This window comes from Mus musculus, chromosome 5 (genome assembly GCF_000001635.26).
Source record: "Mus musculus strain C57BL/6J chromosome 5, GRCm38.p6 C57BL/6J".
NCBI classification, from domain to species: Eukaryota; Metazoa; Chordata; class Mammalia; order Rodentia; family Muridae; genus Mus; species Mus musculus.
In genome coordinates, this window is record NC_000071.6 from 76,863,756 (window position 1) to 76,887,835 (window position 24,080).

The 24,080-nt window shown below is 44.8% G+C and overlaps 2 protein-coding genes across 38 annotated transcripts in view; one reads left to right on the forward strand and one right to left on the reverse strand.

The window, feature by feature from the left end:
* The window catches only part of Cracd (capping protein inhibiting regulator of actin), a 215,926-nt gene extending 206,127 nt beyond the window's left edge, over positions 1-9,799 (forward strand). For 10 of the 15 annotated variants that reach the window (XM_006535003.4, XM_017320926.2, XM_006535010.4 and 7 more), the window contains 3 exons: positions 2,245-2,435; positions 3,417-3,579; positions 6,762-9,791. In XM_006535003.4, coding sequence (XP_006535066.1) covers positions 2,245-2,435; positions 3,417-3,579; positions 6,762-6,922 — 515 coding nt within the window. In that variant the 3' untranslated portion in view covers positions 6,923-9,791. Of the gene's footprint in view, positions 1-2,244; positions 2,436-3,416; positions 3,580-4,479; positions 5,621-6,761 lie in introns of those variants that run through there. The other 5 variants (XM_030254581.1, XM_030254580.1, XM_011249481.1 and 2 more) reach the window with 3 other exon arrangements.
* Positions 9,800-9,903: 104 nt separating this feature from the next.
* The window catches only part of Aasdh (aminoadipate-semialdehyde dehydrogenase), a 31,871-nt gene continuing 17,694 nt past the window's right edge, over positions 9,904-24,080 (reverse strand). For 9 of the 23 annotated variants that reach the window (XM_006534857.4, XM_030254392.1, XM_006534853.3 and 6 more), the window contains 8 exons: positions 23,433-23,605; positions 22,375-22,567; positions 20,331-20,446; positions 18,512-19,307; positions 16,155-16,318; positions 14,649-14,771; positions 13,772-13,903; positions 9,904-12,667 (listed from right to left, as the gene is read on the reverse strand). In XM_006534857.4, the coding sequence (XP_006534920.1) occupies positions 12,269-12,667; positions 13,772-13,903; positions 14,649-14,771; positions 16,155-16,318; positions 18,512-19,307; positions 20,331-20,446; positions 22,375-22,567; positions 23,433-23,605 (2,096 nt within the window). In that variant the 3' untranslated portion in view covers positions 9,904-12,268. Of the gene's footprint in view, positions 14,458-14,648; positions 14,772-16,154; positions 16,319-18,511; positions 19,308-20,330; positions 20,447-22,374; positions 22,568-23,432; positions 23,606-24,080 lie in introns of all 23 variants that reach the window. The other 14 variants (XM_017320841.2, XM_006534859.4, XM_006534854.3 and 11 more) reach the window with 12 other exon arrangements.

Below are 24,080 nucleotides of genomic sequence, written 5' to 3' on the forward strand. Positions count from 1 at the left end.
ATCTACACCTTAAGCGAGGTCCAGGAGGGACAGTATGTATCTGCTCTGCAAATCACGTTGTCCCTTTTTATTTTCTGGTTAATTTCTTGTCAGATCTGATTTCTTTCTAAAGAACTTGTTGCCCCTGCTAGTTTTTGATGCTTCTTTAACTAATAGTAAAGGAACTTCTTACACCATTTACTTGTCGTCTAAAGAGTCATGTAGCTAAAAGGAAGTAGACTCTTCCAAATATTTCCCTCGTTATAGAATCTTTAATATGCTAACAGTGAGAATAAAACCACAGTCCCTTCCAGGCCTGCACAGACCCTCCTGTGCATAGCCTTCCTCAAGACTCGTAACTCAAGCTAGGCATAGCGGTGGGCACACCCCTTTAATCCCAGCACTTGGGAGACAGAGGCAGGCGGCTCTGTGCGAGTTCAAGGCCAGCCTTGTCTATGTAGTTAGTTTCAGAATAGGCAGAGCAATATAGCGAGGCTCTATCTCAAAGAAACAAAAGAAAACAACCTGAAAAACAAAACAACCTGAAAAATGAAAACAAAAAAACAAAAGTTTTTTTGTTTGTTTTTTGTTTGTTTTTTTTTTCTTGTTTTTTTTTTTTTTTTTTGTTTCTGTTTTTGTTTTTTCGAGACAGGGTTTCTCTGTGTAGCCCTGGCTGTCCTGGAACTCACTCTGTAAAACAGGCTGGCCTCGAACTCAGAAATCCACCTGCCTCTGCCTCCCCAGTGCTGGGATTAAAGGCTTGCGCCACCACTGCCCGGCCAAAAAGTTTTTTTTCATCTTAGATACACACAACCTTTGGTAATGTGGGCTGAGTGAAGGTGTTCATATCAGCCTGGATATTCATCATTATTCATAGATTTAAATGAGATAAATAGGGGCTGGAGAGATGGCTCGGTGGCTAAGATCTCATAGTGTTCTAACACGGACCAGAGTTCAGCTGCAAGCACCCTTGTTGGGCAGTTCACAACTATTTATAATTCCAGCTCCAGAGGACCCAATGCCTCTGTCCTGTGTGGGCACCTGTACTTGTGTATGTACACACACACATGAACACACACAATCACACATGCACCCCCACACATACACACATACACAATTCAAAGTAAATCTTTAAAAGTTGACAAATTGAAGTGCTCACACTTTCTTCACCCCGATGAAGTGTCTTACGCATTCTCCAAGGCATTCTGCTCATTTTTTAGACCTCTAACTCACAAAGGAGTCTGTCTTCTAGAGACCATGCAAGGACAGTGGGATATCCAGACGACGGCTAGCCTTCAGCGGCCACCTCGGTTTTCCGAGGTGTCTTAGTAGTGGCTGACTGGCTGTTTCACGTCCTAGTAGGTGGTCCTCAACTCCGGAATGTGTGACTAGGTGATTATTTTTTCACAAGCCTTTGGGAGAACTCTTGGCTGAGGTTCAAGTGGAAATCCAATTTTAATATCCTGCTTTTTGGTCCTGTGGGGCAGACCTAGTAAGCCTTTATTTACATTTACTCTTTAAAATCCAGTCCAAGGTACCTCATTAGAGCAGTAGGTAGTACATCCCTCTTAGAGAAATATGACCCCCTGGCCCCAGATTACTCTACTCAAAGTGCAGTTCTCAGGAATTACAAACTTCCTTGTTTTCCCTTTAAAAACAAACAGTTTGTTTTTAGGAGATAGATGTCAAGAAAAACACCGTGGCGTCTGAATTACCCCATCACAGCGTGGGAATGTGGGTCAGGTCTTTGGCATGGGTGGCTTTGCCATTTTTGATGCCTTTCATAGAAATGGCAGGACTCCATCTACCTGATTCATAGATAACAACAGCCCCTTCTCTGAGATCGAGACTGCAGATCTGATAGAGATGCATATCGGATACTGGGCTCCCCTTGGAGTGGACTCTGCTGTTTATAGCTGGACCCATTCCCTGCATCCTGCTTCTCTCACAATCTGGGGTCCCCTTTCCTCCCCTTCCTCCTTCTTTGCAGTCCATTGCTAAACACAAACCTCACCAAGGCAGTGAACCACATATCATCTGGGTCCCCTGTAAACATGAGCTTTTAATTGCACTGGAGATTTTATATATATTTGTAAAGTAGTTCTACGTTTAGGGAAGGAAAATGCCCTGTTAGTCAAGGATGTCACCTTCTCCCTCAGTGGGGTCCCTCGGGCATCAGCCTGTTAGTACCTACACCACGGACTTCAGGAGCTGATGAGCTAGTCGTCTGTTCCTCACAGCAAACGCCACCTTCTTCCTTCACAGAGAAGCCCGTGCTTCAGAGCAGGCACTCTCTGGACGGCTCCAAGGTGACAGAGAAAGTCGAAACCGCTCAGCCGCTGTGGATAACACTGGCACTCCAGAAACAGAAGGGATTCCGGGAGCAGCAAGCAACTCGGGAGGAGAGGAAGCAAGCCCGGGAGGCCAAGCAAGCAGAAAAGCTCTCCAAAGAGACCGTGCGTAGCTCACTGTGCCGCTAGTGCTGCTGCCCTAAGCTGCTCTAAGTCGCTGGCTTGGTTTTTAAGGTTCTATCTGGAGGTGTTGTTTCCCAAAGGGAGGGAAGGAAATACACTGACAAACTTTATGTCAGGGAGGCATGTTTCCAGTGTAAAACTTAATTTGGTTTTATTATGCTTGCAGGGGAACCTGGTTTGGCAGAATCTAAGATGTATTTGCAGCAGCAGCTCACACACAGTGGTTTCAGTAGTGCCCCTGCTCCCTGTGTGAGGCTGCACTCTTTAGTGGTCTGAATGACTGAAGGTCAGTCATGATCCAGAAATACTAGGTGGGAAATTCCACAAATAACACCTGACAGAGATAAATTGCCGTTTTGGTGTGATGGAACCTCATGTCCTACTCCATGGGACATGGAGACTCTTTGCTGGCACCTGATATCTGCTTTGGTCATCACATTCACTGTCACAGAGTCCCAGTGTTTGCGTCCATCCTATTTTCCTTAAGAATGGCCCCAAGGCGTCACTCTAATGATACTGGAGATTAACTCATGCCAGGAAGCCATAAAGTACTTCCTGGTGAAAGCTCTTGGCTTAGTTAGAAAACCGTCATAAGCTGAAGTGGAACAAATCTAAGGTAAGAACAAGACAGAGCAATCAGGGTTTAGTTCTATCCTTGGTTTCAGACATCCCATGAGGATCTTCTATATCTAGCTTGGAGAAGGGAAGTGGCTATATATGGGAGATATGGAAGTGACTTTGCGCAGTGTGCACGGGCAATCAAGAGCCGTGTTTTATGACCTAACTTTATAATCCGCTTGGAAAGTAACTTTCCATCCTTGGTACACAACACTGAGCTCTCAGGGGAGGCCTGTCTTGAACGCACCACTCACACGTGAGGCCCAGGGCCCCTCTGGGGTGCAGAGGTTAGGGGTCAGGGGTCATGGCACTGAGAATATGCTTTGCCTGTCATTCCCAACGCAGGTCAGTGTCAGCCTACAGCCTGGAAGCAGCCGGGCAAGCAAAACTGCCCCCGTGCACAAGCCTGCTGCTCCATCTGAAGAGAAAAAGCCAGAAACGGCCGTGTCCAGGCTGCAGCGCAGAGAGCAGCTAAAGAAGTCCAACACTCTCCCCACGTCTGTGACAGGTAGAGCATGGGCCCTTCCCCAACACTCTTCCCACGTCTGTGACAGGTGGCGCGTGGGCCCTTCCCCGCTTGCCTGTACCTACAGTTTTCCACCGTGTAGTGATTGCCACAGCACCTCAGACGTCACACAGCACAGGTTCTCTCCAGACCAGGGCACAAACTCTGACACTGATGCAAGTGCCAGGACTTCCCCAGCTCTCGTGGAGAGACAGTAAGACGCCTTAACAGTCAGCTCCTTATTTATTTATTTTTATTTGAGACAGGATTTCTCTGTGTAGACCAGGCTGGCCTTGAACTCAGAAATTCACCTGCCTCTGCCTCCCAAGTGCTGGGATTAAAGGCATGTGCCACCATGCCCAGCAAGAACAGTCAGCTCTTTACGGGGGTACAGACACCTCTGCTCCATAGCCTCTATTATTGTCCATGGTGTAAATACGTCATCCATGGCTAAGCTACCAATGTGACAGACAGCAAGTGGCTTGCTGGGTTTCTGAACATTTAACAGGACAATAAGAGTCATCACTAGCACCTCATTGCCCATCATCTGGTGTATCTATTATCTATCTATCTATCTATCTATCTATCTATCTATCTATCTATCTATCTATCTATCATGTGTGTATGTGTGTATGCTACAGCAAAGAAAAGCATAGGCCAGAACATTTAAACAAAGGAAGAGCTGAGTCTGACAGGATTGGGCAAGGCAAGGTGGAAAGTTTAGGTAAAACTGAGGCAGGAGCCTGGGTTTGGAAGTAGACGCCAGCGTCATATCATCGGAAATGACGCAATTGAGGTAAGTGTGTGAAAGCTGCCTCCTGGGCCTCTGTGTGAAAGTGAGCTGGAGGCAGAAGATTCTCCCACTCCCACGCCCTCCAATTTCCTGGTGACTTCTCTGCCTAGGTGACACGGCTCAGATGCTCGGGCATTTCCACTGATGTGACTCTAGAGAAGGCTGTCAACTGGCTTCACAGAGAAAGTTGTCTCTGCACTGTGTCCTTGGTGCTAATTAACAACAGCCACCTTTCTTTTTTTATAACACATGAAAGATGTAAAATAAAATAAAGTGTCCCAATGGTTGCCCAACTATTGCCTGGCTCCAATCACTTGGAAGATGGATAGTTCTGAATACATAGATTCCCAGGCACTAACAGGACATCTGCTTCCCTATATGGCTGTGGTGGTCCCCAGAGAGCATAGTGTGTCTGTCTTGGTCCATTCTGTGAAGGCTAACAGAATACCCAAAGACTGGTTATTTATCAAGCTGGGAGGGCCCTGGGCTGTTTCATCCTAGGTTAGGAAGTGGATGGGCAAGCATGCACATGAGGAGAGAGAGAGAACGCAGGTAGTGTGAGAAAAATCATGAATCCACTTTTGAGGGCCTCTGACACCCAAGCACACACCACGAGGCTTCTGCCTCCCAACACAGAAGAATTCTGTGCCACCTCACTAGAGCGTAAATGAATTATTTATTCTAGCTTGCCCATGTAAGAGTCACAGAAACCTGGTATTTTATTTCCAAGCTGTAAGCCTCGACTGCGCAGGCTCTATGCTCTTCTCCCCTCTATCCAAACGGTAGCCCCTTGAACTCCATATGCTGTCTCAACCGGAATGCTTCTGCTCCACCAGCCTGCCCTCAGGTGCGCTTCTGGCCGGAAGGTCAGGATCCAAACGGCCTTGTTGCCTACTCTCTCCGCCTTCTTTTTCCTCTCTTAGTGGTCTCTCTCGAGAGCCCTCACTCAGTTCTCAAGTCCCGCCTTCCTCTCTCTACTGCCCAATCAAAGGCTCTAGCCTTTTATTAGCCAATCAGCTTTAAGTTGTGGAGCAAGGTTTACATACCTAAGATCCGTGTGCATGAGAATGCGCTTGTTTGGGGTTCAGAATTTAGCCTTTGAATACGTAGCAGCAAATCAACCCCCAACTCTAGAGAATTAAACGTCAGACATGAGAACACTGGAGAGATTCGCCCAAACCTTAGTGGTGTCTAAGCCTGTGCTTCGGCTACCTGCTACCCGAGGTCTGGAAACGTGGAGGTATTAAAAAAGAGTTTTAGTACTTAGTGGTGGGGCAGGAGTGCTTATATACCAGAACTACCTCAAAACACTGATCTTGGCCCGCAAGCATTCTTGCATTTGCTCTCACACTGCGGGTTCTAAGTATTAGCGTGAGACTGAGAGTTTCTTTCTTTTCTGTGCCCGGTTGGAAGTGATCCCCGCTTACAGCAGCGCCAGCTTAATACAGCAAGCCTTTGCTTCAAAGTGTTTGTCTTCACATTCAATTTGTATCCCCTGAGTTCCAGAAGAATGCAGGACGCGTCCCTGGGCACTAAAGTTGTGAGTGCTCCGAAATCCTTACAGAGAACCTCCTCATAGAAACCCAAGATCTCTAGTAGAGAAAGCAGGATAGTCAGGCGTGATAGCCTGCAATTCTTAACCCCTGGGAGGCGGAGTCAGGAGGATTACCATGAGTTTGCAGCCAGCCTGGGCTACAGTGTGAGATGTCTCACAAACAGGTGACAGGGGACATAGGAATTACTAGCAACACTAGAAGTCATGACAGCTGGCAGTTTCCAAAGGTTCATCTTTTGTTTTGTTTTGTTGTTTCTTGAGACAGGGTTTCTCTGTGTAGCCCTGGCTGTCCTGGAACTCACTCTGTAGACCAGGCTGGTTTTGAACTCAGAGATCTGCCTGCCTCTGCCTACCAAATGCTGGGATTAAAAGCCTATGCCACCACTGTCCGGTCCATGGGTTCATCTTAGGGCTCAGGTGGAGGCAGGAATTTCAGGAGTTCAGGGACATAGCAGTTCCAAGGCATCTTGGCTTCTATCATTCATGGCTTGAATTTCATGCCTTCTAAAGTCAGAATCTTGTTCTGGGGACCGAACTGGGGAGATGTTTACTAACGGGTACATTTCAGAGAAGTGCAAGGAATCTGTAGTGTAACACGGTGACCATAGCTACCAATCTATTGAATTCTTAAAACGTTTAAGAGCAGATTTTCAAATGTTCTTACATCACCTTGTGAATAACAGCTAGATTTGGCTATTCTGGTGTGTGTGTGTGTGTGTGTGTGTGTGTGTGTGTGTGTGCACAGCATCTCACATACAGTAAGTACATATAACTCTGTTAACTAGACTTTCTGTTTTTACGTGGCTCTTCCTTCTCTTTCCCTTTGAAACACTGCAGTGGAGATCTCAGACTCTGCGCCCTCAGCAGCACTGGTAAAAGACGTCACCAAGCGGTTCTCCACCCCAGACGCTGCCCCGGTGTCCACAGAACCTGCCTGGCTGGCTTTGGCCAAACGAAAAGCCAAGGCCTGGAGCGACTGTCCGCAGATTATTAAGTAAAGAGCGACTTTCACCCACGCCCTCGGCCGGTTGTCGGCTCTTCTCTTGCCCGTTTTATTTATTTATTTTTTATATGAGGTTAACGGAACCAGGCTAGGGAAAAGCAGCATGCTTACTAGGCTCCAAAATAATGTTCAGCAACGGAAGTGGTGGGGTTCGTTGTAAAGAGTGTATTTGCACAACCCTGGGTCCTGGTGCCTTGAGCTCCCTCTAGTTCTCAAGAGACAGTTTTGTCTGAGGGACCACGTGTAGCAAAATCTGCAAGTGCGAGCTCCTCAGGGGAGCGCCATGCCCACCCATGGCCTTCACATATGCATACCCATGCACCATTTCAGAACATGTCCTTTTGCCAAGCTTTGTAAGTTGTTGTTTTATTTTTGATTCTCTTCTATCCAAAACATTGACCCTACTATGTTTGCATATGTAACAGTGACAGGTTCACATGTACATTAAACATGGTGTCACTCTCCTGAATGCAGGAACTGGAGAAATAAGGAAAAAGCTGGCTCCCAACTCTGTGCCTATGTGTGGTTTTCATGAATTCCCCCCACCTTAAAAACCATAAGGTAGCAAACCCGCTTGCACTCTTACTACGCTCAATCCATGGTGTGCCCCGTCTTACCAGTACCTTTTTAAAGACACATGGACCATTTGGCCTCGCTGGCTCCTAAGGAACGTTTGTATTTAACCTGGTGAGAACAGGAATTGTGTCAGACTTGTCTCTGAGAATCTCTCCGTAGTACATGGGCTCATCTGCAGCCCAGGCTGCAGCCCAGGCTCTGGGAGCAGAGGGCTGGCTTAGAATATACATTTTTGGGAAAACTTTTCGGATGTGTTCTTTTACAACCCAAAGGTTAAGGACCTTGGGGTAGACTTGGTTTTCGTCATTGGGCTTTTCAGACTACGAAGAGAAGGCTTGCCCCACCTGAAGATGCAAAAGTGAGACAAGAAAATAAAGTCGTCACCTCACCCACACCAGCCATGTATGTACGATAGTTTCGGTTGCCGGCCTTCCATGCCCCTCAAGTTTTCCCTTGGCCGTTAGGGAAAATGAACAAGCCAAGATGTGTAACCTATTTATACTAAGGACTTCCAGCAGAGAATTTCTTTTTTTTCCTTTAATGTACTTGAATAATTCAGAGTCGAATGTTCCAAAGCATTTACAATTTAGAGCATTCACCTTGATACCTTTAAAAAAAAAGCATCTCAGAGTTTTACGTGGCCTTGTTATCACACACATACATGTGCATACAAAGAAGGGACGTCCCAGTTTCAAAGCCACATGTATTCATTTCTCTAGATTTGCTTTACACGACACTAGACATCCCAGCAATGCCCTCGCGCTGCTGGCACTAGCTCTGCATTTCATGCTGTTGGCTTATTTTCCTTTTCGTAGATTCTTACCCTAAAATGTAGGTGCGGATTCTTTGCCCAGGGCAGGGGCGATTACACCCTTCTTCCTCCCGCACTAACATGTCTTATAGCATCCATTACTACTTCTCCTCTGTGCTGACTCAATATGCAATGTGCTGTTATTCTGTCTACCGTACAGGATGACAGGGATGCTGTTTGCCATATAGAAATGATGTTCTCTCTAGAAACAATAGCTCAGCTTCATGAAGCAGCTGGCATGTGTGGTCAAGTGGATAGCTGTACTATTGCAAGTTGGATTTAGTATTATATATACTGAACCTTCAGACTGTTAAGAATCAATGTAACTTTTTTTTTTTACTGTTATTGTAAGCAACTAATATTTCACTGCACGTTTCCCACACTGGTGTTCATTCCTAACTTTTATGTGTAGACAATTGTTAGCTTAATGATTTCCTCACTGATATAACACTTTTGAGTGGGAATCTTTCTACCCAAAGCCCTAGAATGATAGTGCTACAGTGATTCTTCCAAATTGACTTCTCCCTTGCTTCCTGCCAGCTTTGGCCAGTACACAGTCATGGCAGAAAACAGGTACAGAAATGAGATGATTAGAAATAATAGGGCTGGCGTGGTGGTACATGCATTTGGGAGGCAGGAGCAAGTGACTCTCAAAGTGTTCAAGGCCAGTCTGGTCTACATAATGAGCTCCAGGCCAGCCAAGGCTACATAATGGAGACCCTGTCTTAAAACAAAGAAAGAATAGTAGATGCATTCATTGTGATTCAATACCACAAGCCCATACACAGCACAAGAAACAGCTTAAAGATGCCCCACTAATATCTTGGAAAGAAGAATCTACTGAGGAAAAAGGCAGTTGTCATACTTGCTAAAGAGTTCATGTTTAACATTTCACTGAAATCACTCCAAGCCTGCACTAAATACCAATCGAGTGTTATTCTGCCTATTTCTGTGTTGTGCTCTTTGAGCAACAAACTACGGGGAAATTCTGTGAAAACAAAAAATTCTTTTCCTTTTTTTAAAAAATGAATGACTGCTGTATTAAATATACGAATATACAAGCTTTTTTTTTAATTTAAATACACTTCTGGCAAGGTTATAGATGATTAACCTCTGTTCATAGACTTATATATGGAAGTAGAGTTTTTTGTTTACTTTGAAACTGTTTCAAGTGCAATTGTTTCTTATAAAACATGGTCGATTACCACTAAATTCTCATTTTAGCTGGTTATCTGCAAATATATAGTATGTATCCACTGTCTCTTCTTGTGATATTTAGTTTGCTTATTTTAAAGCAGCAACATTAGCTACGAGTGTCTTGCAATATTTTTACCAACAATAAAATTAAGTAGATACTTAATAAAAAATCCTTAGTGTGATTTTAACATTATTTTGAGATTTTGGTTGAGTACAGTTTGAAATATAAAAATGCCCCATTATTTAAGGGATAAGACCATTCAATAAAATACTGACAAGATCTTTGGCACTGATGGAATGTCCTTTTTAAGCTGAAGTTCTGATTGATTTCAGTGGCAATCTATGAGTAATCTCGTATCTATGGAGTTCTGGATGAACAAGAAAACTTCAAGTTGTTTTTAACGCTACTTTATTTTTTTCACCCAAAAATCCCAGTGGAAGAATATATGATAAGGATGGCAAATATTTATATCAATTCCAAACTGGAAGATAGAGATCTGAGTCTTGGTTAAAATGATCTTGCAGTCTCCTTACTGTAGTCTCAGCCGGGGACTTGTGAGCAGTGCAGCTGAGGACCGGCTACCACCAGGCTACACCTTGGCCCATCTGAGCATGTGACCTTCAAGAATAACTTGGTGAAAAACTCAAAGTCAGTGTGGGCTGCATAGAAGGAATGATGACCTGAGTGTGTGATTAACATAGGCACGAACATAGGCATTAACATAGGCATTGCTTAGAAATGGCATGAACCTAGTCCAGTAGTGGAGTGTTTGCCTAGCATGAACAAAGCCCTGGGTTCAAGTCCCAGCAATGCATGTACTGGTTTTCTACCCCCCTTCTCCCCACCAGAAGAAGGAACCTAAGTTGATAAACAGATCCTACCTTTAAAAACCTTTACCTCAGTCTAGAGGGATGGTTTATTGAGAGCTCTTGCTTCCTTCAGAGGACACAGGCTCAGCTGGTGGCATCTCCATGGTGCTCACTCCAGCCCCAGAGGACCCCACGTGCTCCTCTGGTCTCTGGAGGGAAGGCACGTGTGGTGCACTTCTTACACACATGCAGGCAAAACACAAAAGATAAACAGATTTCAGAATACATAGTAAGTGGAGTATTCTGTTTATGACTCACAATATACATTCTGATCCTTTCTTTTTCAAGGAGATCTTCAAACCCCTGAAACCTACTAAACTACCTTAATGAAGCAGGGTTCTCTACAGAAACATAACTGACAAGATAGATTTACCTAGGTGGAGAGAGAAATGAAAGGTTATTTATTTACTGCAAAATGTAGACTCTAATATGATTTCTCTGGAGAAACCACTACAAAAGAAGAGACCTAGGCATCGATTGGTGAGGGTGTGGAGACTGGAAGTGCCATGTGCTGTTTGCACACTAGAGACCCAAAGAACCTATGGTATAGTGCAATTCAGATAAAGGCCAAATTCTCAAGACCAGGGAACCAATGGTGTCACCTGCAGAGGGGCAGAGAGATACGGTAGGTGGTGCTACGTCTCAGTCTAGGAATTCTGGTATCCAAGGGCACGAAAATATGGGAGCCCAGCTGAAAAAGACAGTTTTCCTTCCCCTGCCTTCTATTCAGGCACCCACCAGTAATGCCCACCTGTAATGGCACACCAGAGAAGACAGACGGATCTCGGTCAGTGGCTCAACTTCAGATGCTAACCAGTTTATAAACAACCTCACATCCTCACCAAGGAATGGTGATCACTACCTGTCTTTGTGCACTTGCCTATGACTGAACATCACAGACTGTCTATAAATAAAGGTTTATTCAGCTCTCAGTTCTGAAATCCTAGGAGTTCGAGATCCATTGACCACATCTGCAGAGACCTGCAGAGTCCCAGTGATGGTGATGCTAGCGTCACACAGCAGTGCAGACCACCCTGGTCTATCTTACAAACACACCTCCAGTCCCTCAGCAGCAACCCCCACATGCATGGCCTCAAATAACCTTAATCCTCTCTCAAAGGTACCACCCCAAGGACCACAGAGGTGTTATGCTCCCACTTTCTTAATACACACAGTGGGGGTGACTTGATGGGAGACAGAGCAGTGTTCTTTTGACAAAGTAGAGCAAATGTAAATCTACTACATACAATTACCCACCTGTCCTAATTAGGGTTACCATTGCTGTGATGAAACACCACAACCAAAAGCAAGATGGGGAAAGAGTAATTTATTCAGCTTACACTTCAGCAGCATAGTTCATCACTGAGGGAAGTCAGGACAGTAACTCAAGCAGGGCAGGGACTTGGAGGCAGGAGCTGATGCAGAGGCCATGGAGAAATGCTACTTACTGGCTTGCTCTTCATGGCTTCATCTTATAGAAGTCAGAAACACCAGCTTAAGGATGGCTCTACTCACAATGGGCTGGGCCCTCCCCCATCAACCACTGGTTAAGAAAATGCTCTCCAGGCAGGCCTGCCTACAGCCCAGTCTTACGGAGGAATTTTCTCAGGTGAGACTCCTTCCTTTCAGGTAACTCTAGCGTATGTCAAGTTGACAGAAAACAAGCCAGCACACCATCCCACAGAATTAAAAGTGCTACAAATGCATCAATCGGGTGCTTTATCTTTATCTTAGACGCTTCTGCTGCTTCCAAAGGAAAGAAACATGGCTGCTCTCTATGGAAAGGACCACAGACAAATTCCTAACCAAAATAGAATCTTTAATATAAACCCATCCATAGGCTTTACAATGACATTTCCAACCCTCTCACTGACATACTTACAAGGACTACACCTGGTTATTTTTATCACCACACAATAAATCCAGACAGTAAATATAATTGTTTCTGCACCCAATAACAAGCATTGATTCCCAGACCACAGGAGAGGAGAAGACTTCTCCGGGGAGTTCATACACACTTCGCAGCTCTCCGCTCCGAGACTCGAGGACCCACAGTTTCCCGTCAGTGGATGCCGCTGCCAGCAGTGCATCATCGCTACGGGGGTGGTTACTGAAAGCAAAGGGCGTTGCATACACCCTGGCTGTCGTCTCAAATTTCCACCGGAGGTGACCTTCCTTGCTACAGCAGTAGATAAAGCAGTCATGGGAACCAAAAAATATTTCTTGTTCTGCTGCCGAGACGCATGGGGATGAGAAGATTGGCCCTCCAGCAGCAAAGCGCCAGACCTGTAAAGGAGAACAGGAATAAGGGTCACCCACTCACCTGACCGCAACTCTTGAGTCCAACGGGGTCTCTTCATCCAGATGGCAGAGGTGAGATGGAGAGCGCTCGGTAACTCACACACCAGAAATGGCGCCCTCTCTGGGAAGTAGCGCTCTCACACGGAACTGCTCCAGTGGTAAAAGCCAGGATCAGGCACAGCAGAGCATGACTACAATGAACCTTGAGCATACTTGGTTCATCCTGGTATGTTCAGAGACACTGTTTAACGGAAAAAACCGCAGCAGGTCTTCAATATATGTTATCAAAAACAGTCTCGGACAGGGGGTGGAACTTGGTTCCAACTCCAGCTCTAGGAAAAAAACCAACAAAAACAAAACAAAACAAAAAACAGGAAGAACAAACACACACACAAAAACCCCTAAAAAAAACTATGTTTTACTCAAATTTTAAAGCTTTAAACAACAGTCTGGGGGCTGGAGGTTAAGGGCACTGATTGCTCTTCCAGAAGTCCTGAGTTCAATTCCCAGCAACCACACAGTGACTCACAACCATCAGTAACGTGATCTGATGCCCTCTTCTGGTGTGTCTGAAGACAACGACAGTGCACTCACATACATACATACATACATACATACATACATACATACATACATACATACAATCTTAATAAAAAATTTAAAAAAAAATCTATACATCGTCAAATGGTGCACACCTTTAATACAAACACTCAAGAGGCAAAGGCAGGCAGATTTCAGTTCTAGGCTAGCCTGGTCTACACAGTGAGTTCCAGGATAGCTAGTAAGACCCTGAATCAAAAGAAATAAAAATTATATATATATATATATATATATATATATACACACACACACACACACACACACACACGCACACACACATACATACTCAGATCCACAGAGAGAGAGAGAGAGAGAGAGAGAGAGAGAGAGAGAGAGAGAGAGAGACTAGTCCGCCAAGGGCTGAGAATACAGCTCAATAACAGAACAGTCACTGGTCAAGTCCCTGGGTTCAGTCTCCATGGCTGGGGGTTAGGAAGGGTTACACAGAACAGAACTTGATCTTCCTACCTGCTCCCCTGATCTTCCTACCTGCTCCCCTGAGTGTGTGAAACAGAGCAAACTGCCGTCCACGCAGCCGATGCAGATGTATTGCTGGTAGCACCGTGGGGAAGAGAAGAGTGGCTTTCCACAGGAGCGCTTCCACACCGTGCTCCCAGAAGCCTGTCGTGGCCAAAGCAGTCGATAGCACTGGAAATTACTAACCTCGGACCTTTGCCATTTAAAGTTACATTCACTTACTTACTGTGTGTGTGCACATGCACGTGTGTAAGTACGTGCCACGAGGCACACGTGGAGGCTGGAGGACAACGTAGGTGAACTGATTCTCACCTTCCATCACACGGGAAGGAGCTGAACTCAAGTTGTCAGGCTTAGCAGCAAGTGCCTTTACATGCACAGCCATTTTACAACAAACGAAAACTCTTCAAAGCCAGAGTGACAGTGACAGTGACAGTGACCCACTGGTGCTTTGATGAATCTGGCATCCACACACTGTCAGAAAATCAGTGCTTACTGAGCAGAACTCGGACGCAGAGAACATCAGCCCAGAGCACAGTGCAAAGCAGAGCTACACATAGACCTAGAACATCAGTGTAACTCCAGTTCCAGGGGAGCCCATGCCTCTTCTGACCTCGTCAGGTACCAGACCCGTGACACACACACACACACTCACTACTTACAAATGTAAAACTCAATCTTTTAACAGTTAAAACTAGCTGAAGAAACAAGTAACAATAAAAACATAAACTCCCATTTACTCCTTTTTCCAACTAATTTCAATCATTTTAAGTGAATTCTAGCTCATTAATACATGTATTATATTTAACTGAAAAGTTTCTGACTTCTCAACATCAAAATTAAAAATAAAGATAGGTAAAACAAGCAACATGTGTCACTTTATACCTACAGGATTTAGGGCCAGTAAGAGTCCCCCTAGCGTAGCACAGTACAGATGGTGTGGACTCAGGCTCACACACGGAGAGGAAAAGAGAGCGCCTTCACAGTTTAGCTTCCAGACACATTTCTTTTCCTGCAAATAAGAGTCGGAATTAACTGTGTGGTGCTGTGGTTAATCAGCCGGCCTACAGGACAGCTGAAGTTTGGCTGGGCGCAACTCCATGTGTCGCTCCTCCTGGTGCTAGCATTGACCCCAGAGCCTTGTGCATGTTGTCCTGTGAAGCAGTTGTCACAGTCCAGGGGGATGCAGATTTCCCCTTCTCCTCTGCCCTCCCCGTTCACTCACTCGGAATCCTCCTGCCTTTGCCTCCTCGGTGTAGGGATTGCAGGTATGTACCACCATGCCAGGTAAGTTAGTGCAAAGGCAACATGTACACACGCTCGTGTGTGTGTGTGTGTGTGTGTGTGTGTGTGTGTGTGTGTGTGCCCGTGCCCACACATACATATACTCATTCTGAATATACAACTTGGTATGCTTCTTCCACTGACTTTATAAAATGACTTAAAAATAATTTTAATACGTTGTATGCAAAATAAAATGATGTCTCTTCCTGATCTAAAAACTATTAGAAACTACTTGCTCAATCTTATAAACAACTTTATGTATATATTTGTCTGCTTCTGATTATTTTGCCAGAATAGATTCATAGAAAAAAAATTTCTTCGGTCAAAGGACATGAACGTTACTCATCCACACTGCTTCTTAATTAAACTTCCTATGCGTGTGTGTGTGTGTGTGATCTTTTTTAATTAATGTCATTTTTAATGCATGTAGCAAAGCTGACCTCAAACTCGCATGTAGCCAAGGATGGTCTTCCACTACCGATCCTCTTAAGTACTTTGTGCATCCTAGGCAAGGTACCAACTGGGCTTTATCCACAGCCCCTCAAATGTCTTCCCAGCTGGTATTTCTCTCATGGACACTGGCTGTCAATCATTGTAGCATGGGGAGCTATGTGCTTTGGGATCTCAGAGTCTCATTCTCGTGGCTTTGAAGACTAAAGGCCTGAGATACTTATGTCCTCAGCGGCTTCTTCCTGGGATCTTGTGTATTTATGTCCCTTGTTTTTGTCTTCTATCTGGGTCTTTCTAATTAACTTATATTTACTCTCTATTTCTATTTATACCAATAAGTGAGCTTTGATTCACTTATTTCCAAAACTGTCTTAGCCTATTTCTTGTAGTTTTTATTTTCATATAATGGGCCCTTAAAAGAGCTTACTGATATCTTACTTTGATTTTTTTTCTGTTATGATCATTCTAAATTTTTTATATTACTGAAATTATTTGAAAAGAAGCTAAAAATGTCTAAAGATGTTAAAATTTAACTAATCACTTCTTTCCAGACCCAGTGTTATGCTTGGGCTATCACTAACTCCTGCTCCCAGACACAGAGCACGTAACAGTCACGTCCATTTCTGTGTTTATGATAAACAGTGATGAAGTGAATTCTTACATAAATGTCTAAAGCATATGCGTGCTGGTCATGAGATCCGACATAAATGAGTCCTGTGGTTGGATCCACGGCTGGTGAGCTTTTGACAGCATCTTCAGTAGTAAATGTCCAATATTTTTCTCCACTATTACTTTTTAGGACATAGACTAATCCATTATAACAGCCTACAGAGAAACAAAATGTAAAAGATGAGACTGAGATACATTGATATAAAATATTTAAATAATGACAATTTCTATTCACACTCTTCTCATCTATTTATGCTCACCATCTGATTGAGATTTCAGTAAACATAAAGGAGAAACTGAACTACAGTCATTTGTGTAAAACCCTTACTCAGTGCTGGTGCGCTGGCACATGTCCTCAGTCCAGCTCTGGGCCTTCCCCTCCTGTGCTGAAGCGACAGTGAACACCACTACAACTCCTACAAGTTGTCCTCTGATTTCAGGAGTTCACGTACACACCCACACTGACAGAACTGGATTCCAATCTATTCTGGCTGTTGCTGGATAAATGACCAGCATCACAGAGCATCAAGTTACTCTCCTTCCATCCGACAGTTATTGTAGCCACACAAGGAAGAAAGGTGCTCAGGACTGTTTTAGAAAAGCTAACACTAGTAACAACCAATGTCTGCTGGGCATTTCCTATGTACTGGGGGCTTCTTTTGGGGACAGGGTCTTTAGCCCAGGCTAGCCTCAGTTATCCTATTAGGGGAGGATAGACCTTCTGATCCTCCTGCCCTACTTCTTGAGGGCTGGGATTCCAGGTGTGCATCACCTACCACCTGGTTTGTGCAGTGCTGGGGACTGAGCCTTGAGCATGTAGGGCAGCATTCTGCCATCTGAGCCACATCCCTGGCCTACTTTTTCAAACATTTTAGCATAATTGTGTCCACACTCATGGATGACAGCAAGGAAGCAGATTAACCAGCAGGGCAAACTTTCAAAGTTACCATGTGGCTGGCAGTGTCAGGATTTAATAAATCTAAGCGCCTGTATTCTTAGCAACTACACTGAACTTCTTTTCCCAAGTGGTGGCTGTGGATGAGAAGGTAGCAGAGATCCCAGACCTTGGTACAGTTGAGTAAAAATGGTAAAAAAAAAAAAAAAAAAAAAAAAAAAAAAAAAAAAAAGCCGGGCGGTGGTGGTGCACGCCTTTAATCCCAGCACTTGGGAGGCAGAAGCAGGCGGATTTCTGAGTTCGAGGCCAGCCTGGTTTACAGAGTGAGTTCCAAGACAGCCAGGGCTACACAGAGAAACCCTGTCTGGGGGGTGGTGGGTGGGGAGGGAGGGAAGAAGGTAAAAAAAATACAAACAACCCCCCCCCCAAAAAAAAACCTACAAATGAAGTCACTACAAACACTTGGGCACATAGAAATCAGACCAAGTGGATGGAATGTGAGGGCAGCCATTTAGGAGTCTCACTGCCTACGCTATACATGGTTCTGCTCCCACCCAGGATTCAATTTCCACGACACTCTCTGTGTGGCCATCACTCACTGAGAGCTTCATTTGTGCCTTGCAGTGTACTTATGGCTCCCTGGTGTACTAATGGCTCACTTAACCCTGCTCATAACTCTGATAGTTGCCATGGGTTTAAAATACACCCATAAATTCTTAGATGACCTTCAAGACCTGGAGACCAATTCTCTCCCCAGGGCATGGACTGGACTTGATGATTTATGTTCAGTGAACAAAATTAAGCAAAAATGGTAGTCTCCAGTTTTAGCGAGTAGGTCTTAAAGGCACCATGTGGCTCCTGTGGCTTTCTCTTTGGGATCACCCACTCTGAGGGAAGTCAGATGCTATGCCATGCAAACATTCAGACAGCTACAGAGAGGCTCATGTGGCACACAGCTGGAATATTCTCAGCAAAAAGTGAGGGAAGAGCGAGCCTAAGGCCGGAGCCCCACGCTGACAATGCTGCCCATGAGCCATCCTGGAAGCCTGTCTTCCGGCCCATAAAGCCTCAGATGCCTACAGAGGCATCGTGAGATTTTGATCGTCAGGCTCCAAGATTCCTGACCCAAGGGATCTGCTGTGGGCTAGGAGGCTTCAATACAACGCGTTATACAGAGCAATGTGTTTTGTTATTGTTTCCAGTTTATCCATGAGAAAAGTGAAGGTGGAAGTGCAACATCCTGCCAGAGTCAGAGTTTAGCAATACAGAGCTAGGTTTATATCCAGGGACTCTTAACTCCAAGCCGTGCTGCTAAGCAGGACAGAGTTAACTAACCACTGACCTGTGACAACAACCAAACAACCCCCCCCCCAGACACACACACACACACACACACACACACACACACACACACACACAATTTAACTCTACGAACCCCAGATTCAGAAACTTACCCACTACAATAAAGTTTCCACATTTAGACACACACGCTGAGGATTCAATTCGATCTCCCAGAAGCTGTTCCCACCTCGTCTCCCCAGAGGACAGGTCGACAGCCTTCACTGTGTGCGAGTGCGAGCCAATATACACGGTTGTGGAGGGCTTATCCTGTACAGCCGCTCTCACCAGCAGAGGGGAGGCATCAACGCATTTGCCTGTGTCTGACCGCCACCTCTCCCGCAATGCCATCGCCATAGCCCCAACCACGGGGCTCCCCTGCTGAAAAAGTGGGGGCTTTTCCAAGTTTTCATCAGGAGCTGGAGGACTTAGGCTTTTTAATATCTGAGTGTTAGTCTGTGGGATTAAATCCAGAGAACAGACTGGCAGGCAGAGTCCTAACTGAGTTAAAAGCCTCCCAGCGCCAAGAGACAAAACCTGACTCCCTCTGCTCAGAGCGATCACGGAGTTGGTCTCGCCGGCATGGTTCGAAGGCCAGGCAGACTCCAGACGTGCAGGCTTCCCGCTGGCTTCCTCTGGATCAGCATCACTGAATTTCCTTTTTGTGGTGTAACTCCTGTTGGCTTTCCTGTCCTCCGGTGTGAACACGGCTTGAACGATGTGGTTGTAAACGTCTAAGAGGGAACTGCTGAGGATAACTTCCAGAAGGCCAGGGATGGCTGTCCCGGTGAGCCTCTCAATCTCACTGAGGAGCCGCATGGACTTGAGGGAATCCCCACCACTATCTAAAAAGACGGAGTTGGCGGGAACCTTCAGAGTATCCTCTGGATCCTCAGGGAGACACAGAATAGACTACAGAGGAGAGAACGGCAAGGATGGTAAGCGGTCCAAACCACCAAACCAAAGGACTTGACAATGTAGCAAGTGATACAGAGCTACAGTGCCTGTTTCACAGATAGCATCACTTTAAAGGCAGGGGGATGCTAACAATTCAATTAAAAATGATTTTCTCTAGACTAATGGTCATCACGGCACTACCAACTCTGTCAAGGGGTCGCTGTATAATTGCTAAATACAATTCCGCTTAGAGTAGGTATCCTATCTATAAAATAAGGAATAAACTCACAGAAACATCTGCTTTACCAACTAGCCCTCACAGCTGATATTCCCAACATGGAAATAACATCGATCCACGTCCCGTAAGTCAAACAGCTTTACAAGTGGAGTGATAAGAACGTAGCCCTCAGTTCCTAAGACCTACTAGCCAAATGCACACACTTCACAGGACCTTTTTGTTTGTTTTTTGAGACAGGGTTTCTCTGCACAGCCCCGGCTAACCTGGAACTAGTACTATAGACCAGGTTGGTGTCTCACTCAGTGATATGCCTGCCTCTGTCTCCGGAATGCTGGGATTAAAGGCGCATGCCACCACTGCCTGGCTAAAATCTGTATCATATCTAAGAAGGCCTGCTTACCATTAAGGCACACATTAATAATGCCTTGAGCAGAAGTATGCAGCTACTGCAAGACTAGTGAGAGAAGCCCACGCGTAAGGCTAGCCCACTCGGAAGAGCATGGTTGTAACACTGCAAGAGCAGCAGGCGCCGAGCCGCCCCTCGCAGGGGAAAGTAAGTCAGGCAGTAGGTAGACACCGGCACCTTTTAAACTACCTTTCTTCCAGTGAATGGCTTTGGAAGACATTTAATTAAACACTAACCTTTATTATGGACAAACTGGATTAAGGGAGGTATGCTAATTGGCATATACAATAACAGCAATAACATTCTTAAAATACTTTTACTGGCTTACTGGAGACACTAAAATTCCTTATAATGAATGAATTACAGAAATGAATTTGCATTTAAAAAGTTGTACCTTCCATAAATACTGTAATTTTCCCCAAAGTTCCTCTTTTCCATGGAGTTCATTCCTAGGCTGTGAGCTTATGTAGTCTAAATATATCTTGTTTAACTCAGAAACATCAACTTTGCCTTAATATGAAGAGAAAAAACAAACATTAAAATAGCATTTGAACTTTAACCAGGGTTTGCAGCTACGTAGTAGAGTATGTGTTGAGTGTACAAGATCCTAGGTGACTCACCCCATAAAATAAGCAACTGAGTCCATTTAGCCCCAGAGCCATTGTGTTTGTTGGTCACACTCTTCACTGTAAAGCTCAGAAATCATGGAGAACAGATAAGCAGTTTGTGGCCAAGGCTACAAAGACTGTAGTGAGTAACATGGAAGAGGAAAACAGGCCATTTATCTAAGTTAAAGAGTGCAAGATGTGGTAGTGAGTGGGGTGGGGGGTACTGCATACAAGTGAAACACAAGGAATGAAATTTACCTTGTATGAAAACGTTATAACAGGAGGAGCAGTGGTGGCGCATGCCTTTAATCCCAGCACTTGGGAGGCAGAGGCAGGCAGATTTCTGAGTTCAAGGCCAGCTTGGTCTACAAAGTGATTTCCAGGACAGCCAAGGCTACACAGAGAAACCCTGTCTTGAAAAAACCAAAAAAAAAAAAAAAAAAAAAAAAAAAGTGTCTGTGTGTATGTGCTTGGTGTGTAAGTCAGTACAGCTTTCAGGACTTGAGTGTCTCCTATCATACCATTAAGTCATCAAGCCACTAGACATACTTACTGAGCAACCACTTTTACCAGCTGAGCCACCTCTCTGGCCCCACATTTTCTTTTATTAAGCGGGTCTTACTATGCAGCTCGAGCTAGCGTCAAGCTTTGTAATTATCCTACCTCAGCCTCCATAGTGTTGGGATTACAGGTATGTGGCTCTGTGTCTGATATATAGGAGTGTATGTAGCTTGGGCTACAAACTGAAATCAAGGCTACCCTGAAATAGCTATCAAGGTCCTGTTGCCAAAAAAGGTATATAGTTCGAAGCTAAGCAGCACTAGGCAGAACAGCAGTTCTCCCAGTGTGATGGTTCATTTTTCTGTCAACCTGTCTGAGTCTTGGGGTTGGCCCACTGTTTAACACTGATTAAACACTGTTTCTGTGTGCATCTAAATTGATATTACAGGATCAGATTAGCATGTCAATCACTGGACTCAGTACTGAAAGCAGTGTTCCCAAACTGGCTGGTGATCAGCCCAGCCCTTGGAGGCCTGAACAAAACAAAAGCCAGAAGAAGGGAGTTAGCCTCAGCTTCAGCCTGGCCGTGTATGATGCCTGCTCATGGGGCTTAAACCACTGGCTCTGCTGGCTCTCAGGTCTCAACACTGAAAACCACAGTCCCGCTTTCTTAGGCCCTGTCCAGCCTGCAGTCATAGCATGAGAGCTCTGTCAGTTCCCTGTCATATTTTTATGTATCTATCTAAACACTAGATCTGTTTCTCTAGTGATCTCTGAGGAATACAGGCACTGACTAGCTGTGATGGCTGACTTGAAGGTCAACCTAACTGCATCCAGAGTCACCTAAAAAGCTGACAGATATCCCTGGCTGTGTCTGTGAGGATGTTCAGAGGATAATCGAACTGGGAAGGACCATTCCTGGAAGTGGGCTGTAGGCATAGCAAGAATCGAGGAGACAGCCTGACAAAGCCTGTCTTCGTCCTTCTCTCTGTCCCTGGTCCATCATCACATGATCTGAGCTGCTCACTGAGCCATCCCATCATGGTGAACAGACACACCCTGAGACTGTGAGCCCAAATCTCTCCTCCCCTGTCAGGTACTGTCACAGGAATGCACGTGTAATTAATACTAAGCAAAATAACCTGGGGAGAAATTGCCCATCTGCAAACCACACGTCAGAAGAAGACTATCAGCTCACGGGAGCTAGTTACCAGGGTCTACCATAATTAACGCCAGTATCACTCACAATAGTCCTTCTGCAGCCATTGACCAACGAGCACCATTAGTGCTCTCCAGCACTGAGCACCCCACACCGCTTTGTCGCTTTACCATGGCATGTAAATGGCAGGGTATCGATCAGCACCATGTCATCAGGCAGGGCGTGTGCTGGAAGGTGTTTCTGCAATTCTTTAAAGATGCAGTCCTTTACTAAGTCAACTTTGGATACGATGAAGAGAATCAATCTTTCCTGATTATACCAAGTGACCGCGCAGGACTCCACCTGGCGAAGTTCTTCAGCAACCTGTAAGAGAGATCACCATCACTTACTCATGGAACCATCTTGAAATGAACTCCTGAAGGCTCAGATGTGCTGTCTAAACTCAGTACTGATAAAGTTACAAGGGTCTACCATAATTAACGCTAAAGCAAATAAACCAATGTATTTTCATGCATCTCAAAATCTATGTTGTCACTATACTTATTCTTATGCGTGCATGTGTGCCTGTGTGAGCTGTGTGCACCATGTGAGTGCAGGTGCTGGGGGAGACCAGAGCATGCTGGATCCCCTGCAGCTGGAGTTACACAAGGTTGGGAGCCATCTGATGTGGGTGCTACAAAACCAACCCGGGTCCTCTGAAAGAGCAGTGAGCACTGCTAACCTTGGAGCTGTCTCTCCAGCCCATTATTGATTTTAAAATGGCCACCTCAAGCCAGGCTTGGAAACACACACCTGTAATCCCAACACTAGGAAGCTCGAGGCAGGGAGCCTTGGAATTTCAGCCTCGCCTAGACTACATATAGAGACTGCCTCAAAACAAACAAACATCCTCCTGATGGAAAAAGAGAAACAGTGAATTACTCCTGCCTTTTATTGCAATTTTTGTTGTCGTTGATTTTTTTTTCTTTAAGATAGGCTTCTGCTATAGCTCAGGCTGGACTTGAGCCGAAACCTTCAGCCTCCTGAGTGACGTTCGCAGGCATGCGTCACCACACCCAGCTCCATGTTTTTTGCTCTGATTAATTACAAATACAAAGGTGTCAGCTTTAGACAATGCCAATAAAAAATCTGGCATAGAAATCTGGTGACAGCTGCCTCTACTGACTTACATACAGGTAGATTTAGTTTTATTAAAATAGATTAAGATTTAATATGTAAGTGGCTCTACCTGTTGCACAAGTGCAATGTTAAGACGTTTGCCATGGCGCTTGATCTGGCTGTCCTTTCTTCCCAAGAAAAATATCTCTCCATCTTTCACAGTCACAAAGTCTCCTGTGGCTCTCATGGTGCCAAGGGGCACTGTCATTTCATCATCAAGAAAACACACTCTGTTCTTCCCACCTTTCAAAGACAAAGTTGAATGTCATAAAATCCATGGGAAATTGATTTACCAATATCAAAATCAAAGAACCTCTAAATTTCAGTAACTAAGACTCAAACCTTGATTATTTGTATTAAAATGAGGTGACTTTTAAATGATACCTGAACCGGGCGGTGGTGGCGCAAGCCTTTAATCCCAGCACTTGGGAGACAGAGGCAGGCAGATTTCTGAGTTCGAGGCCAGCCTGGTCTACAAAGTGAGTTCCAGGACAGCCAGGGCTACACAGAGAAACCCTGTCTCGAAAAAAAACATAAAACAAAAAACAACAACAAAAAAAAACCAAAACAAAAAAAATGCTACCTGATAAAATTAGGCGCAGTAACTTACGGAGCTAGTAAAGAGATAAAAATAAATTTATTTATAAAACTATGTATGATTTTAAATATATCCTTAGAATACTGCTGCTAGACATAGTTTTATCTACAAATGCTAACA